Below are 16,774 nucleotides of genomic sequence, written 5' to 3'. Positions count from 1 at the left end.
GACCAAAGATGAGAAATCGCTGGTCTCTTTTTTCTCCTTTTTGAGAACACATATCTTGGCTACTAGGAATGTTTTCTTAAAGCACTAAACAAATCAATTTAATAAAGCCAGAGCTAGCATTGTTTGCTTCTATAGTTGAATTAGTTATAATCTCACCATATGTAGACTAGGATGTTAATGCCATAGGTTTAACAGAGCCAGTCTAAAGAAGTGCTTGCCAACTACTGTTTTAGGATATAACACAAACCTGTTTCTAGCTTTTTTCTTTTGTGGGTTTCTATAAGGGAAACTTCTATGCATGCATTCTATATGTTACCTCAACTCTTCTCAGACTCCCTTCCCATTAAACCAAATTACCTTCCAATATTATAGTTTGGACTAAACAGATTTACTGTAGGCATGAGTAAAATGAAAGTCCTAATAAAATTTCCCCCAAGGTCACTGAGGAACAAGATCATTGATACTAACTTATTTACTTCTCAATTATCAAAGGCTACTTCTTTCATCTTTGTTCTCTCTCCTTACGCTAATTTGGTGAGTCTCCTACCCCACTGTACCCTCACTCCATAATTTGGAATTTTAAAAGTGCACAACAGAAAGAAGAATTTGACAATCTTTATCTTTACAAAGTTAATTTTATGGCATAGGATTTTGGTTTGTTTGCTTGCAGGAGTTTTGTCTTGTTTTGTTTTTGCATTAGAATAGGTCTTATTTGAGGTTTTATGTGAACTGCTAGAGCCCAGAACTTTATATATTCTGAGCCAAACATTACTGTGTTAATGCACCCACTTGAGTCATGTCTTTGTATCATATGTGACCCATTTGTTATAGGGTATTGATGCAAGTAGCTTGTCTTTTAGACGGGGCATGGAGATCATTTTTTGAATAAGTAACAAAAGTAAATTTTCATTCAACTCATTTAGACATGAAGATTTCTTAGTATTTGTTTTAATGAAAATCTCAGTTTCTCTATCTCCCCTTTGTCTTTCTCACTTACCTTGGTTTTTAAATTAAGTAGGACTTGTTAAAAACTCATCATTATTCATGTTTTACTTATAATAATCAGTTGTCTTCATTTCATTTATCCAAGCTTGTTAACTTCTTCGCATGAAATATATCACTACAGGACTATTCATTGTTCTTTACCTTTGCTTTTGCTTTCATTGTGTTTGGTATGGTAAGAAGGATTTACCTTATTGGATATAATTGTACAGATTTGTATTGGACCATTTACAGCTCTTATCAGAACCTATGAGCCCTAGCAGCAAATTGAGCAACTAGCAAGGGCTAAGAAATGTTTTATGATTATTTGTCAATTTTTAAATCACTGATGGTGTTTAGGTATCTTTTCTTACAGTCTTTCTATGCATGTGTGTGTGTGTGTGTGCGTGTGTGTGTGTCTGTGATGTTTTTATAATCTGAGCATTTCCTGATATTCTCAGATATTTCAAGGACATAATTTTAAAAGAGCTGCATGTGGCTATATCAACATTTATTTAATCATTTCTTTATTGTTGAACACTTAAATTATTTCTGATTTTCTGCTTTTATAACAAATTGAAAAATCTCTGTAATTCCTAAACGTTTGTGGGCCTCCCTGACTGTTTCTGTGGGATAAATTCTTTAAAAGAGAATTGCTTGGTCAAATATTAAGAATATTCTTAAAGCTATTGCAACAGATGTTTAAATGCCCTCAAAAAGATTGTACCAATTTATGTCCCTTGGTATTTGATGGTTTTTGCTATAATATGGTGCAAAATTTTGTCGTTGAAACCCCTCGTATGTTTGTCTCCTTAACGATGTTCTTCTCAGAATAAGCAGGTGAGAATCACCTTTGGGTTCTCTTGCAAGAATAGTAACCAGTTTGGAATAATGATGTATCATAACAACCGACTCATAAAATCTTTTGAGAAGGTGGGGTGCCAGGTGAAGGTGAGTAGTTAATATTTCTTTGTCATAGGAGACTGAAAAGAGTAGGAAGAGAATTTAAAATTTGCAAAGGGGATAGGCTCATTAATGGCTTTTACTCCCATCTTATGATGCTTATTGAATTCTGATCCTGGAATTGTGTTACCAGTGAGCTGTCTTGTGTTGAAATCTCTTTCTACCTCTCATTCTTCAGATGTTAATCAACCCAACAACTTTACTGAATGCATTTTCTAAGTAGCTGTTAATAAGAGGCAGAATTAGAATACCAGCAAGTTTACCATGTGTGTCAGCTTATTTGTGTTTTAGGTAACTCTTTCCATTTTCCTGGAGAGACAATAAGGCATAGTGGAAGGCATATAAAATATGGTGGTTGAAGACCAGGATTTGGGTCCTGAATTTTCCATTTACAAGCTGTGTAACCTTGGATAAATTGTTTAATTTATCTGAAGCTCAATTTCCTGATCTTTATGTAAAGTGGAAACAACAATAATAAGCATACCTGCTTTGCCTACCTCGCAACTTACAGGGGTGAGAGATTTAAATGGGATAAATTATGTGAAAATATTTTTTAAACCACTCTATACAAATTTTACCATCATCTTTAATGTCTTAATGATTATTTAAAGTAGTAATGTCTTCAAGTATCCCTTTTATTCCTATTTTACAGATAAGATTGCTAAAGCACAAAAAATGATGAACTGCTTCAACATAGTAAGACAGTTATATAAAGCCCAGGATAGCTCGTTTTCAGCCGATTTTGTTTTCCCTTGTCATACCACCTTTAGACAACTCGTGTTTGTGTTCCAGTCCAATTACACCTTTACTCAGTTTCTTCCATTAAAGAATTAGAATATGATTTAAATCTATAAAACTCTTGCGTCAACTTGTAATTAATAATTGCTGTAAGTGTGACTCTCTTTAGTAGTTGTTTGGTGGCCTATGTATGTGGGAAAATCGTTTATTTTAATATAGGATCACATAGAACCCTTAAAATTGTTTTCAGATGAATATTTGTTTTAGTTCCTTAGAACAGTAGTATATAACCTTGGTTTTTTAGCACGGTAATTCTTTATTCAAATGCAGTCTTATGGCAGTCCTGGAATATAAAGAAGATAAAAGTGGAGGTAGTGTGGGTGAAGTAGAGATGACTACTAATTGCAGAAGACTCCTAGGGATCTATGGATCATATTTTGAAAATCTCTGCCCTAGAATTTGTCAGAATTTCTAGTTCAGTTTAATGCTTGCAGTCTGTTGATGTACATTCTAAGTGTTTCTCTAGATCTTGATGGTCTTTTCTTGCCCATGAAGGTTATGTAACCTTTCTATTATTGTTTGGAATCAAAAGGAAATGCCTCCAGGCAGCCAACAATAATGTAAGTGTTGAAATTAATATTTTCTTCTAAGCCAACTCGTGGAGAAGGTGTAGGAGTAATTGGAGTCATTGAGTGCAATTTCCTAAAACCTGCCTACAACAAACAAGACTTTGAGTATACCAAGGAGTACCGGTGAGTCACTCCCAACCTGAGGTGCTTCCGTTAGTTTGTTCAGATACGATTCTATTCCCCAAAGCCTCTAAAACCATCTCTAAAAACCAGCTAAATAAGTTAACTGAGAATTACTTCAAATTTGTTTTCCAAGATTAGAGATAAAATGATTTCATTTTTAAATTAAAGTTTGCTGAATGATATATGGAGTCTCGTTGAGATAAACCTTACCTTTAGAAATTATGCAAAGAGCATAGGAGTAATTTGGTAAAAGATTTCTGGGGAAATGAAAAGCTTTGGAATTGATCTTAATGGAAACAGATGAATGGATCTGAAGTTATGGAATACATTGGATAAAAAAAAAGCAGTTTGAAATTTGTTCCAAAAATTTTTCTTGAAGCCAGTGAACAGATTTGGAGCAAAGTGATGGAACAGCAGGAAAGACACGTGCTTTCATTAAAGCATCTAGATTTAATAGGGCAGGCAAACAGGTAAGAATCTGAAAGGAACTCGACATTATGGCTGAACCAGTAGGGATATTTTTAGAAAGGAGTTTTTAAAGCCAGGTTAGAATAGTTTGTTTAAAAAATGTCGAGAGGGAGATGGGTCTTTATTTCATTAAGTATTATGAGACAGCTTCTATGTGCCAGGTACTAAGGATGAAAAATAAGACGCTTTGATACCTGTGAACAAATATGTATGCAAATAAGAAACTTAAATACTTACAAAATAATTGCTTTAATAGGGGGTATGTGAAAAGTGGGGAGAACTTTAAATATGCTTAAGGGAGTCAGGGAAGGCTTCACAAAGCAGATTATATTTGAGATTAAATATGAAGCAAAAGTTTTCTAGGTGGACAATAGAGGAAGGACATTCTAAGCAGAGGGAAGTATCTGTAAGGGCAAAAAAGGGTAAGGGGTATTCTGGGAGTATGGAGAAAGAGGGCATGAGGACATTTGCTGTCATTTTCCTTGAAGTCTCAGTAGCAAATATTTTTCTTAGAGTGGGAGAAAAGAAATTTCCCAAATCTCTTTTGTTTTGTGCCCAAACTGTAATAAAGTCAAATCCTGTACCTTAATTTGTCTGTACCCACAAGAATTTTAGGTTTAGTGTTTGAGAGAGATAACTATTTGAATGGCAACTCCAAATTAATTTCAGGGTAATTGGTTCATGGTCACTTGGGCTACTCAGTGGTTATGACAACTACCTGCCCTCAGTCTAAGTAAAATGGTCATTTAAATATAAATCTGGCCCATAATGGAAATCTTTGACCAGGACTTGACTCTAAGTGAAAGCTTAGGAATGACATTAGTTTGACAAAAGTCTCCGAGTCAAGTTATTATGTTTCAGTTGAGTGAAAAGAATAGTGAATTGCTGATGACTACCTAAATAATTAAGATTTGTGAAATTCAAATGTTAGATATTAAAAATTATTTAACATCTTTCTATATCATCTTTGCCACCAACCCCCCAAATCTACCTTTAAAATTTTACAGGCATTAGATCTTTGGTTTTTAATGTCTAGTTTTGGTATGATGAGGTGATTGCAGTGGATCAGATAGAGATAGTCTGTAGACAGTAGATTTATTCAGTTGAACACACAGGATTTCTGACTTACTTAGCATAACATCTGCTACACACTTTATTAAAAACAGAGAACTAGTATACTATTCTGTGTACAGTCTTTTGAGGATAACAAATTTGCATAACTCTTATGCCAATTCTGGCACCATTGCCCTTTTTTATTCAACTTATTTTGTATAAGATGAAAAGGTATTTAAATTAAAAAAAGGAATTTAAGAGGGGGATTAGAGAAGGTTGTCTGCTATAACAAACTCATCCTATGAGTATTATAGATATCAAAACCTGCAAATGATAAAAGAGATACCAGCCATCATACTGCTGGAATGTCTACAAATAAATCATCTGTAATAACACTTTTAACAGTTGTGGAGCTTACAGTCATTTGTATAAACAGATTGTAACATATATGAAGTAATTTGGCGAGCAATAAAAAAGCTCCTTAATCAATCAAAACCTAAGTAGTATGTTATGGGGAAAATGCGTTGATATAGGAGATGGGGAAGGTTTTGGGTAGAAAGTATGACTTGAGATGTGCCTCACATGATATAAGATGTGGAAGAGAGGAAAGGGAATTCTAGGATGGAATTGTAACATGAGCTAAGGTAGTGTCAGGAACTCAGAATGGTAAGAATATGTGGAGGGGAGATAACAGGATATAGCTAGAGTGAAGGCAAATCAAGTTAAATGAGTAGAGTAGAGCCATACCCCAGAGCAGCAGTTGGTAAACTTTTTCTGAAAAGGGCCAGAAGGGGTCACAACTACTTGATTTTGCTGTAGTATGAAAGCAACCATAGACAATAAGTAAAGGAATCGGCATGGGTATGTCTAATATAATTTTGTTTACAAAAACAGGCAGTGGGCTGGATTTGGCTCCAGTTTGCTGACCCCTGTCCTAGAACCATCATTCTTAAATTACATGCTAAGCTACACATAATGAATTCATAGGAGAGCCATGAGGTATTTTACATCTTTGAGGGAAATACAGTGATACTCAACTTCTGTCTATAAACCACAGAAATTGTCTTCTATTGCTGTCATAACAAATTACCACATAACTTAGTGGCCGAAAACAATACTAATTTACTGTTGTAGTGTGCTGTAGGTTGGATGTCCTACACAGATCTTACTGGGCTATAATTGAGGTGTTGGCAGGGCTGCATTCCTTTCTGGAGGCTCTAGGGAAGAATCCATTTTCCTATCTTTTCCAGCTTATAGAGGCTGCCAGCATTTCTTGCCCATGGCCTTCTTCCTTCACCTTCAAAGCTAGCAGTGACAGGTTGAGTCCTCATATTGCATCACTCTGATGACCTTGCTTTTGTCATCACATCTTCTCTGATTATGACTCTTCTGCTGCACTCTTCTACTTTTAAGGTCCCTTGTGATTACATTGGATAATTCAGGATATTCTTCCTATCTCAAGGTCAACTTGATGAGTAACCTAAATTCCCACTTGCTGTGTAAACATTATTATGTCTATCACAGTCTACCCTTTGTTCTTTCAGGTTCCACTTACATCTCATATGCAAAATATGCTCACCCCATCCCAACGTTTCCAAAAGTCTCTACCCATTACAGCATCAATGCAGAGTCACAAATTACATGTAAATGTCATCAGCTCAAAAGTCCCAAATCTCATTATCTAAATCACATAAGGGCAATACTCTGAGTATGGTACATCTTAGGGCAAAACTCCTCTACATCCGTGGATATGTATTTTCTTTTTTGTATTTTGCTGTTAAAATACAGTGGTGGGACAAGCATAGGATACTAATTGTATATATTCTTGTTCGAATGGAGGAGAAACTAAAAGGAAAAAAGGGGTCACAGGTCCCATGCATTTTCAAAATCTAGCCAGGCACATTCCATTAAATGTCAAGGCCTTCATCCTCTAGTCTTGAGGCTTTGCCCTCTGGGCTTACGGCTCCACCCTCAAAGCTGTCTTTCCTTTTTCCTGAAGGGTAGCATGTGTTGGCAGCTGAGTAGTTTCATTAGCCTGTTTCCTGACTGTAGAATTTTGAGGGTCCAACAGGGTTCTCTCCATCCCTTTCATTTCAAGCTAGCTTTTTGTTTTGATTTTTTGTTTGTTTGTTTGTTTTTGAGATGGAGTTTTGCTCTTGTTGCCCAGGCTGGAGTGCAGTGGTAACCGCAACCTCCCTATCCCGGGTTCAAGCGATTGTCCTGCCTCAGCCTCCCAAGTAGCTGGGATTACAGGCATGCGCCACCACGCCCGGCTAATTTTGTATTTTTAGTAGAGATGGGGTTTCTCCATGTTGGTCAGTCTGGTCTTGAACTCCCGACCTCAGGTGATCTGCCTGCCTCGGTCTCCCAAAGTGCTGGGATTTCAGGTGTGAGCTACTGTGCCCGGCCTCAAGCTAGCTTTCATGCTAGCATGCCATTCTTAAGAACCTTGTGAGTCTCCTATGCGTGTCATGTATATTCATGTCATCCAACAAGAGGCTCTTGGCAGGTCTTTCCTAGGGAATCCTATATCTATTTTTTGGCCTCAGCTGAGATGGCTGTGGAGATCTGTGAGTCATAGGCTATATCTTTTTTTATTATTATACTTTAAATTCTGGGTTACATGTGCAGACGTGCAATTTTGTTACATAGGTATACATGTGCCATGGTGGTTTGCTGCACCCATCAACCCTTCACCTACATTAGGTATTTCTCCTAATGTTATCCCTCCCCTAGCTTCCCACCCCCTACAGGCCCTAGTGTGTGATGTTCCCCTCCCTGTGTCCATGTGTTCTCATTGTTCAACTCCCACTTATGAGTGAGAACATGTGGCATTTGCTTTTCTGATCTTGTGATAGTTTGCTGAGAATGATGGTTTCCAGCTTCATCCATGTCCCTGCAAAGGACATGAACTCATCCTTTTTTATGACTGCATAGTATTCCATGGTGTATATGTGCCACATTTTCTTAATCCAGTCTATCTTTGGTAGACATTTGGGTTGTTTCCAAGTCTTTGCTATTGTGAATAGTGCTGCTATAAACATACGTGTGCATGTGTCTTTATAGTAGAATGATTTATAATCCTTTGGGTATATACCCAGTAATGGGATTGCTGGGTCAAATGGTATTTCTAGTTCTAGATTCTTGAGGAATCGCCACACTGTCTTCCACAATGGTTGAACTAATTTACACTCCCACCAACAGTGTCAAAGGGTTCCTATTTTTCCATAACCTCTCCAGCATCTGTTGTTTCCTGACTTTTTAATGGTCGCCATTCTGACTGGCATGAGATGGTATCTCATTGTGGTTTTGATTTGCATTTCTCTAATGACCAGTGATGATGAGCATTTTTTTCATATGTCTGTTGGCTGCATTAATGTCTTCTTTTGAGAAGTGTCTGTTCATATGCTTTGCCCATTTTTTGATGGGGTTGTTTGCTTTTTCATTGTACATTTGTTTAAGTTCTTTGTAGATTCTGAATATTAGCCCTTTGTCAGATGGATAGTTTACAAAATTTTTCTCCCATTCTGTAGGTTGCTTGTTCATTCTGATGACAGTTTCTTCTGCTGTGCGGAAGCTCTTTAGTTTAATTACATCCCATTTGTCAATGTTGGCTTTTGTTGCCATTGCTTTTGGTGTTTTAGACATGAAGTCTTTGCCCATGCCTGTGTCCTGAATGGTATTGTCCAGGTTTTCTTCTAGGATTTTTATGGTCCTAGGTCTTACATTTAAGTCTTTGATCCATCTTGAGTTGATTTTTGTATAACATGTAAGGAAGTGGTCCAGTTTCAGTTTTCTGCATATAGCTAGCCAGTCTTCCTAACACCATTTATTAAATATGGAATCTTTTCCCCATTTCTTGTGTGTGTCAGGTTTGTCAAAGATCAGATGGTGGTAAATGTGTGGTATTATTTCTGAGGCCTCCGTTCTGTTCCTTTAGTCTGTATGTCTGTTTTGGTACCAGTACCATGCTGTTTTGGTTACTGTAGCCTTGTAGTAAAGTTTGAAGTCAGTTAGTGTGATGCCTCCAGCTTTGTTCTTCTTGCCCAGGATTGTCTTGGCTATGCGGGCTCTTTTTTGGTTCCATATGAAGTTTAAAGTAGGTCTTTCCAATTCTGTGAAGAAAGTCAGTGGTAGCTTGATGGGGATAGCATTGAATCCATAAATTACCTTGGGCACTAAGGCCATTTTCACAATATTGATTCTTCCTATCCATGAGCATGGAGTGTTTTTCCATTTGTTTGTGTCCTCTCTTATTTCCTTGAGCAGTGGTTTGTAGTTCTCCTTGAAGAGGTCCGTCACATCCATTGTAAGTTATATTCCTAGGTATTTTATTCTCTTAGTAGCAATTGTGAAGGGCAGTTCACTCATGATTTGGCTGTGTTTGTCTATTATTGGTGTATAGGAATGCTTGTGATTTTTGCGCATTGATTTCGTATCCTGAGACTGCTGAAGTTGCTTATCAGCTTAAGGAGATTTTGGGCTGAGACAATGGGGCTTTCTAAATATACAATCATGTCATCTGTAAACAGGGACAATTTGACTTCCTCTCTTCCTATTTGAATACCGTTTATTGCTTTCTCTTGCCTGATTGCCCTGGCCAGAACTTCCAATACCATGTTGAATAGGAGTGGTGGGAGAGGGCATCCTTGTCTTGTGCCAGTTTTCAAAGGGAATGCTTCCAGTTTTTGCCCATTCGGTATGATATTGGCTGTGGGTTTGTCATAAATAGGTCTTATTATTTTGAGATAAGTTCCATCAATACCTAGTTTATTGAGAGTTTTAGCATGAAAGGCTGTTGAATTTTGTCAAAGGCTTTTTCTGCATCTATTGAGATAATCATGTGGTTTTTGTCATTGGTTCTGTTTATGTGATGGATTATGTTTATTGAATTGCATACGTTGAACCAGCCTTGCATCCCAGGGATGAAGCTGACTTGATCGTGGAGGATAAGCTTTTTGATGTGCTGCTGGATTCGGTTTGCCAGTGTTTTATTGAGGATTTTCACATCGATGTTCATCAGGTATATTGGCCTAAAATTTTCTTTTTTTGTTGTGTCTCTGTCAGGCTTTGGTATCAGGATGATGCTGGCCTCATAAAATGAGTTAGGGAGGATTCCCTCTTTTTCTGTTGATTGGAATAGGTTCAGAAGGAATGGTACCAGCTCCTCTTTGTATCTCTGGTAGAATTCAGCTGTGAATCCGTCTGGTCCTGGACTTTTTTTGGTTGGTAGGCTATTAATTATTGCCTCAATTTCAGAGCCTGTTATTGGTCTATGCAGAGATTCAGCTTCTTCCTGCTTTACACTTAGGAGGATGTATGTGTCGAGGAATTTATCCATTTCTTCTAGATTTTCTAGTTTATTTTCATAGAGGTGTTAATAGTATTCTCTGATGGTAGTTTGTATTTCTGTGAGATCGGTGGTGATATCCCCTTTATCATTTTTTATTGTGTCTATTTGATTCTTCTCTCTTTTCTTCTTTATTAATCTTGCTAGCAGTCTGTCTATTTGGTTGGTCTTTTCAAAAAATCAGCTCCTGGGATTCATTGAATTTTTGAAAGGATTGTTGTGTCTCTGTCTCTTTCATTTCTGCTCTGATCTTAGTTATTTCTTGCCTTCTGCTAGCTTTTGAATTTGTTTGCTCTTGCTTCTCTAGTTCTTTTAATTGTGATGTTAAGGTGTTGATTTTAGATCTCTCCTGCTTTCTCTTGTGGGCATTTAGTGCTATAAATTTCCCTCTACAGGCAGCTTTAAACGTGTCCCAGAGATTCTGGTATGTTGTGTCTTTGTTCTCATTGGTTTCAAAGACCATCTTTATTTCTGCCTTCATTTCATTATTTACCCACTAGTCATTCAGGAGCAGGTTGTTCAGTTTCCGTGTAGTTGTGCAATTTTGAGTGGGATTCTTAATCCTGAGTTATAATTTGATTGCACTGTGGTCTGAGAGAGTTTTTTGTGATTTCTGTTCTTTTACATTTGATGAGTGTTTTACTTCCAATTATGTGATCAATTTTAGAATAAGTGCTATGTGGTACTGAGAAGAATGTATATTCTGTTGATTCGTGGTGGAGAGTTCTGTAGATGTCTGTTAGGTCTGCTTGGTCCAGAGCTGAGTTCAAGTCCTGGATATCCTTGTTAATTTTCTGTCTCGTTGATCTGTCTAATGTTGACAATGCAGGGGGGTGTTAAAGTCTCCCATTATTATTGTGTGGGAGTCTAAGTCTCTTTGTAGGTCTCCAAAAACTTGCTTTATGAATCTGGGTGTTCTTGTATTGGGTGCATATATATTTGTTGAATTGATCCCTTTACCATTATTATGTAATGGCCTTCTTTGTCTCTTTTGATCTTTGTTGGTTTAAGGTCTGTTTTATCAGAGACCAAGATTGCAACCCCTGCTTTTTTTTTTTGCTTTCCATTTCCTTGGTAGCTCTTCCTCCATCCCTTTATTTTGAGCCTGTGTGTGTCTTTGCACGTGAGATGGGTCTCCTGAATACAGCACACCAATGAGTCTTGACTCTTTATCCAGTTTGCCAGTCTGTGTCTTTTAATTCGGCATTTAGCCCATTTACATTTAAGGTTAATATTGTTATGTGTGAATTTGATCCTGTCATTATGATGCTAGCTGGTTATTTCACCTGTTAATTGATGCAGTTTCTTCATAGTGTCAATGGTGTTTATAATTTGGTATGTTTTTGCAGTGGCTGGTACCAGTTGTTGCTATCCATGTTTAGTGCTTCCTTCAGGAGCTCTTATAAGGCAGGCCTGGTGGTGACATAATCTCTCATCATTTGCTTGTCTGTAAAGGATTTTATTTCTCTTTCACTTATGAAGCTTAGTTTGGCTGTATATGAAATTCTCGTTTGAAAATTCTTTTCTTTAAGAATGTTGAACATTGGCCCCTACTCTCTTCTGGCTTATAGGGTTTCTGCAGAGAGATCCACTGTTAGTCTAATGGGCTTCCCTTTGTGGGTATCCTGCCCTTTCTCTCTGGCTGCTCTTAACAGTTTTTCCTTCATTTCAACCTTGGTGAATCTGACAATTGTGTGTCTTGGGGTTGCTCTTCTCAAGGAGTATCTTTGTGTGGTGTTCTCTGTATTTCCTGAATTTGAATGTTGGTCTGTCTTTCTAGGTTGGGGAAGTTCTCCTGGATAATATCCTGAAGAGTGTTTTCTAACTTGGTTCCATTTTCCTGTCACTTTCAGGATCACCAATCAAACGTGGATTTGGTCTTTTCACATGGTCCCATATTTCTTGGAGGCTTTGTTCGTTTCTTTTCACTCTTTTTTCTCTAATCTTGTCTTCTTGCTTTATTTCATTAATTTTATCTTCAATCACTGATTTCCTTTCTTCTGCTTCATCAAATCGGCTATTGAAGCTTGTGTATGCTTCACAAAGTCCTCATAATGTGGTTTTTAGCTCTATCAGGTCATTAAAGCTCTTCTCTACACTGGTTATTCTAATTAGCCATTCGTCTAACCTTTTTTTTAGGTTTTTAGCTTCCTTACTATGGGTTAGAACATTTTCCTTTAGCTCAGAGTAGTTTGTTATTACTCACTTTCTGAAGCCTACTTCTGTCAGCTTGTCAAACTCATTCTCCATCCAGTTTTGTTCCCTTGCTGTCAAGGAGTTGTGTTCCTTTGGAGGAGAAGAGGTGTTCTGGTTTTTGGAATTTTCAGCCTTTCTGCTCTGGTTTCTCCCCATCTTTATGGTTTTATCTACCTTTGGTCTTTGATGTTGGGGACCTACGGATGGGGTTTTGGTGTGGATGTCCTTTTTGTTGATGTTGATGCTATTCCTTTCTGTTTGTTAGTTTTCCTTCTAACAGATAGGCCCCTCAGCTGCAGGTCTGTTGGAGTTTGCTGGAGGTCCACTCGAGACGCTGTTTGCCTGAGTATCACGAGCGGAGACTGCAGAACAACAAATATTGCTGCCTGATCCTTACTCTGGAAGCTTTGTCCCAGAGGGTCACCCGCCTGTATGAGGTGTCTGTTGGCCCCTACTGGGAGGTGTCTCCCAGTCAGGCTACACGGGGGTCAGGGACTTACTTGAGGAGGCAGTCTGTCCGTGATCAGAGCTTGAACACTGTGCTTGGAGAACCACTTCTGTCTTCAGAGCTGTCAGGCAGGGACGTTTCTATCTGCAGAAGCTGTCTGCTGCCTTTTGTTCAGATATACCCTGCCCCCAGAGGTGGAATCTAGAGAGGCAGTAGGCCTTGCTGAGCTGTAGTGAGCTCTACCCAGTTTGAGCTTCCCTGCTGCTTTGTGTACACTGAATATAGAACCACCTACTCAAGCCTCAGCAATGGTGGACGCCCTTCCCTCTGCCAAGCTCCCGTGTTCCCAGGTCAATTTCAGACTGCTGCACTAGCAGTGAGCACGGCTCTGTGGGCATGGTATCCGCCAAGCCAGGCACATGAGGGGACCTCCTGGTCTGCTGGTTGCAAAGACCGAGGGAAAAGTGCAGTATTTGGGCAGAAGTGTACCACTTCTCCAGGTACAGTCACTCATGGCTTCCCTTGGCTAGGAAAGGGAAATCCCCCGACCTCTTGCGTTTCCCCGTGAGGTGATGCCCGGCCCTGCTTTGGCTCGCCCTCCATGGGCTGCACCCACTCTTCAACCACTCCCAATGAGATGAACCAGGTACCTCAGTTGGAAATGCAGAAATCACCTGTCTTCTGCGTCAATCTCACTGGGAGCTGTAGACTGGGGCTGTTCCTATTCAGCTATCTTGGAAGCGCTCACTTTATCTTTTCAAAGAGTATTTTGTGTGACTGAATGCTCTGACCTTTTGATTTTCTGAGCTATTATCAAAAGATTGTTCAGCCCCAGCCTCAGCTTTTTCTCTAGAGCATACTTTCCTGACAGTGAATCTCTAAATTTTAGCATATTTTGCAATCTAGATGGGCTGAGAATTTCCCAAGTAATCAAGTCCTGGTTTCTTTTTGTTTAACAGTTCATTCTTCAATTTGTCTCTCTCCTCTTGCATTTTACATAAGCAGCAAGAAGACACCAGGCCACACCTTTAACACTTTTCCTGAAGATCTCCTCAGCTAAATTTCCAATTTCATCATTTGCAAGTTCTGTTTTCCACATAACTGTAGGACAGTTCTGCTAAGCTTTCTGCCACTGTGTAACAAGGATCATCTTCTCTCAAGTTTTCCAATAACATGTTCTTCACTTCCTTCTGAGCCTTCACTAACAATGCCATTAACATCCATATTTCTACCAATAGTCTGTTTACAATGATTTGGGTATTCTCTAAGGTAATTTGTGTTTTCTCTACCATACTTTTCACTTCTTTCTGAGCCCTCATTAGTGAAAGCATTTATTAACATATGTATTTCTACTAACGTCTGTTGAAGGCAATGTAGGTTTGTTTCTGTCAAGCTTCTCAAAATTTTTGCAACCTCTGCCAATTGCCAATTCTAAAGCCATTTCCATATTTTTAGGTATTTGTGATAGTAGTACCCCTCTTCCAGGTACCATCTGCTACATTCTTTTTCATTATATCATATCTTTGTGAATCTGGATTTAATCCATTTACATTTAAAGTAATTACTGATAAGGAGAGACTTACTTCTGTCATTTTGCTGTTTGTTTTCTGTGTCCCTTGTAGCTTTCTTTGCCCCTCATTTCCTACATTGCCATCTTTTGTGTTTAGGTGATTTTTTTTATAGTGAAACATTTAAATTCCTGTCTCATTTCCTTTTGTGTATATTCTATAGCTATTTTCTTTGTGGTTATCATGGGAATTACATTTAATATCTTTTAAGTTATGACACTCTAATTTGGATTTATACTACCTTAACTTCAATTCCTTACAAAAATTCTGCTCCTTTAACGGCTCCATGACCATTCCTTTCAGTTGTTGATACCATAGAATTACATCTTTGTACATTGTGTGTCCAAAATCATAAATAATTTGTAATGGATTAGCCTTTTAAATTGCGTAGAAAACAAAATGAGGAGTTACAAACTGAATTACAATAATATTGGCTTGCAGACTCATAATTTTTATCTTTTCTTTTTTTTTGAGATGGAGTTTTGCTCTTGTTGCCCAGGCTGGAGTGCAATGGCACCATCTTGGCTCACTACAACCTCCCCTTCCCGGTTCAAGCTATTCTCCTGCCTCAGCCTCCCATGTAGCTGGGATTACAGGCATGCACCACCATGCCCAGATACTTTTGTATTTTTAGTAGAGACAGCGTTTCACCATGTTGGTCAGGCTAGTCTCGAACTCCTGACCTCAGGTGATCCACCTGCCTCAGCCTTTCAAAGTGCTGGGATTACAGGCATGAGCCACTGCACCTGGCCAATTTTTTTCTTTTAAATGTATTCTCTCACATTATATAGAAAATGAAAAGTGGAGTTACAAACTTCAAGGATTTCTTGAATGTAATATGTTGTTTCTCTCTTGGTGTCTTTAAGATTCTCTCTTTGTCTTTGACTTTCATGGTTTGATTACAATGTGTCTGGGTCTGAGTCTCTCTGAGTTCATCCTACTTGGAGTTAAGGTTGGATGTTTATATTCGTGTCTTTCATCAAATTTGAGAAGTTTCTGGCAATTATTTATTCAAATATCCTTTCTGTTGCTTTTTCTCTTCTCTTTCTGGGACTCTGCTAATGCATATGTTGGACTACTTATGGTGTCCTATGGGTCCCTTAGTTTTTGTTCACTTTTCTTCAATCTTTATTCTTTCTGCTCTTAATACTTCATAATTTCCATTTTTTATCTTCAAGTTCACTGACTCTTTTTTCTGTCTTATCAGATCTGCCTTTGAATTCCTGCAGTGGATTTTTCATTTCAGTTTTTAGAGTTTTCAGCTCCAGACTTTGTTTTGGATTTCTTTTTAGGTTTGTTATCTCTTTGTTGATTTTCTATTTTGCTTATGCATTGTTTTCTTGACTTTCTGCTCATCTTCATATAGTTTTTTGAGTATCTTTAAGACCATTTTAAAATCTTTGTCGAGTTGATCTATCATCAGTTCTTTTTCAGGGGTGGTTTCTATTTTTTTCCTTTGAGTGGGCCACCCTGTCTTGTTTGTTTGTATGCCTTGTGACTTTTTGTCATAAACTGAACATTTGAATCTAATAATGTGGTAATTCTGGAAACAAAATTCTCCTTTCCTAGGGTTTGCTGGTTTTGTTTTTGTTGTTGTTGTTGTTTTTGTTATGTTGTAGGCTTTCTCTGTGCCAAGGATTGACCTGAGAAGTAAGTTTAAGGTCTTTTCACTTCTTTTATCAGCTTGCTTTTTTTTCTGGGCATTCACAATGGCTTTCTAATTTTCCCCATATGTGCAATTGCTTTTGAATGGCCTTGTCTTTATGTCTGGCTCACAAAAGGGGGAAAATAGAGAAATAGAGGAGGAAAAAAAGATGCCAGGACTTTAAATCCTCTGGATGTCACTTCAACTGGAGGAGTAGAGGGTTGAAACAATGGGGGAGGTTCAACAACAATGGTCTCTTGCCTTTTTGTCTTCACATCTGTGATCAGAAGCAGCAAGCAGTGATCAGAGGATAGAATTGCAATATTTGGAGGACAGTGTCCTTTTTGCCCACACTGGTTCCTACAAGTTGCTCTTGGAACACATGGAGGGTTGTTTGCCACAGGGCTGGGAGTGGGGAATGGGTAGCTATTACTGAGCTAAGAACTGAAATTGACCAAAATTAACCACAATTTACTATCCAAGCCTTCCCCTGGAAGTTGCAAACTTTCCAATAGACTCCAGAGTTTCAAAATAGTTACATCATGCAGCTTTTGCTACTGCAGTTGTATATGTAAGGAGACAGCTTCCACATGCTTCTTATTCTGCCATCTT

At 38.2% G+C, this 16,774-nt stretch overlaps 1 protein-coding gene across 3 annotated transcripts in view; it reads left to right on the top strand.

Moving 5' to 3' along the window:
* Positions 1 to 16,774, top strand: part of MORC4 (MORC family CW-type zinc finger 4) — a 60,062-nt gene that overhangs the window by 20,250 nt on the left and 23,038 nt on the right. For all 3 annotated transcript variants that reach the window (XM_063660826.1, XM_054472412.2, XM_054472410.2), the window contains 2 exons: positions 1,813 to 1,932; positions 3,334 to 3,434. In XM_063660826.1, coding sequence (XP_063516896.1) covers positions 1,813 to 1,932; positions 3,334 to 3,434 — 221 coding nt within the window. The remainder of the gene's footprint in view (positions 1 to 1,812; positions 1,933 to 3,333; positions 3,435 to 16,774) is intronic.

Source organism: Pongo pygmaeus, chromosome X (genome assembly GCF_028885625.2).
Source record: "Pongo pygmaeus isolate AG05252 chromosome X, NHGRI_mPonPyg2-v2.0_pri, whole genome shotgun sequence".
Taxonomy (NCBI): domain Eukaryota; kingdom Metazoa; phylum Chordata; class Mammalia; order Primates; family Hominidae; genus Pongo; species Pongo pygmaeus.
This window is presented reverse-complemented; position numbering and strand designations above follow the sequence as displayed.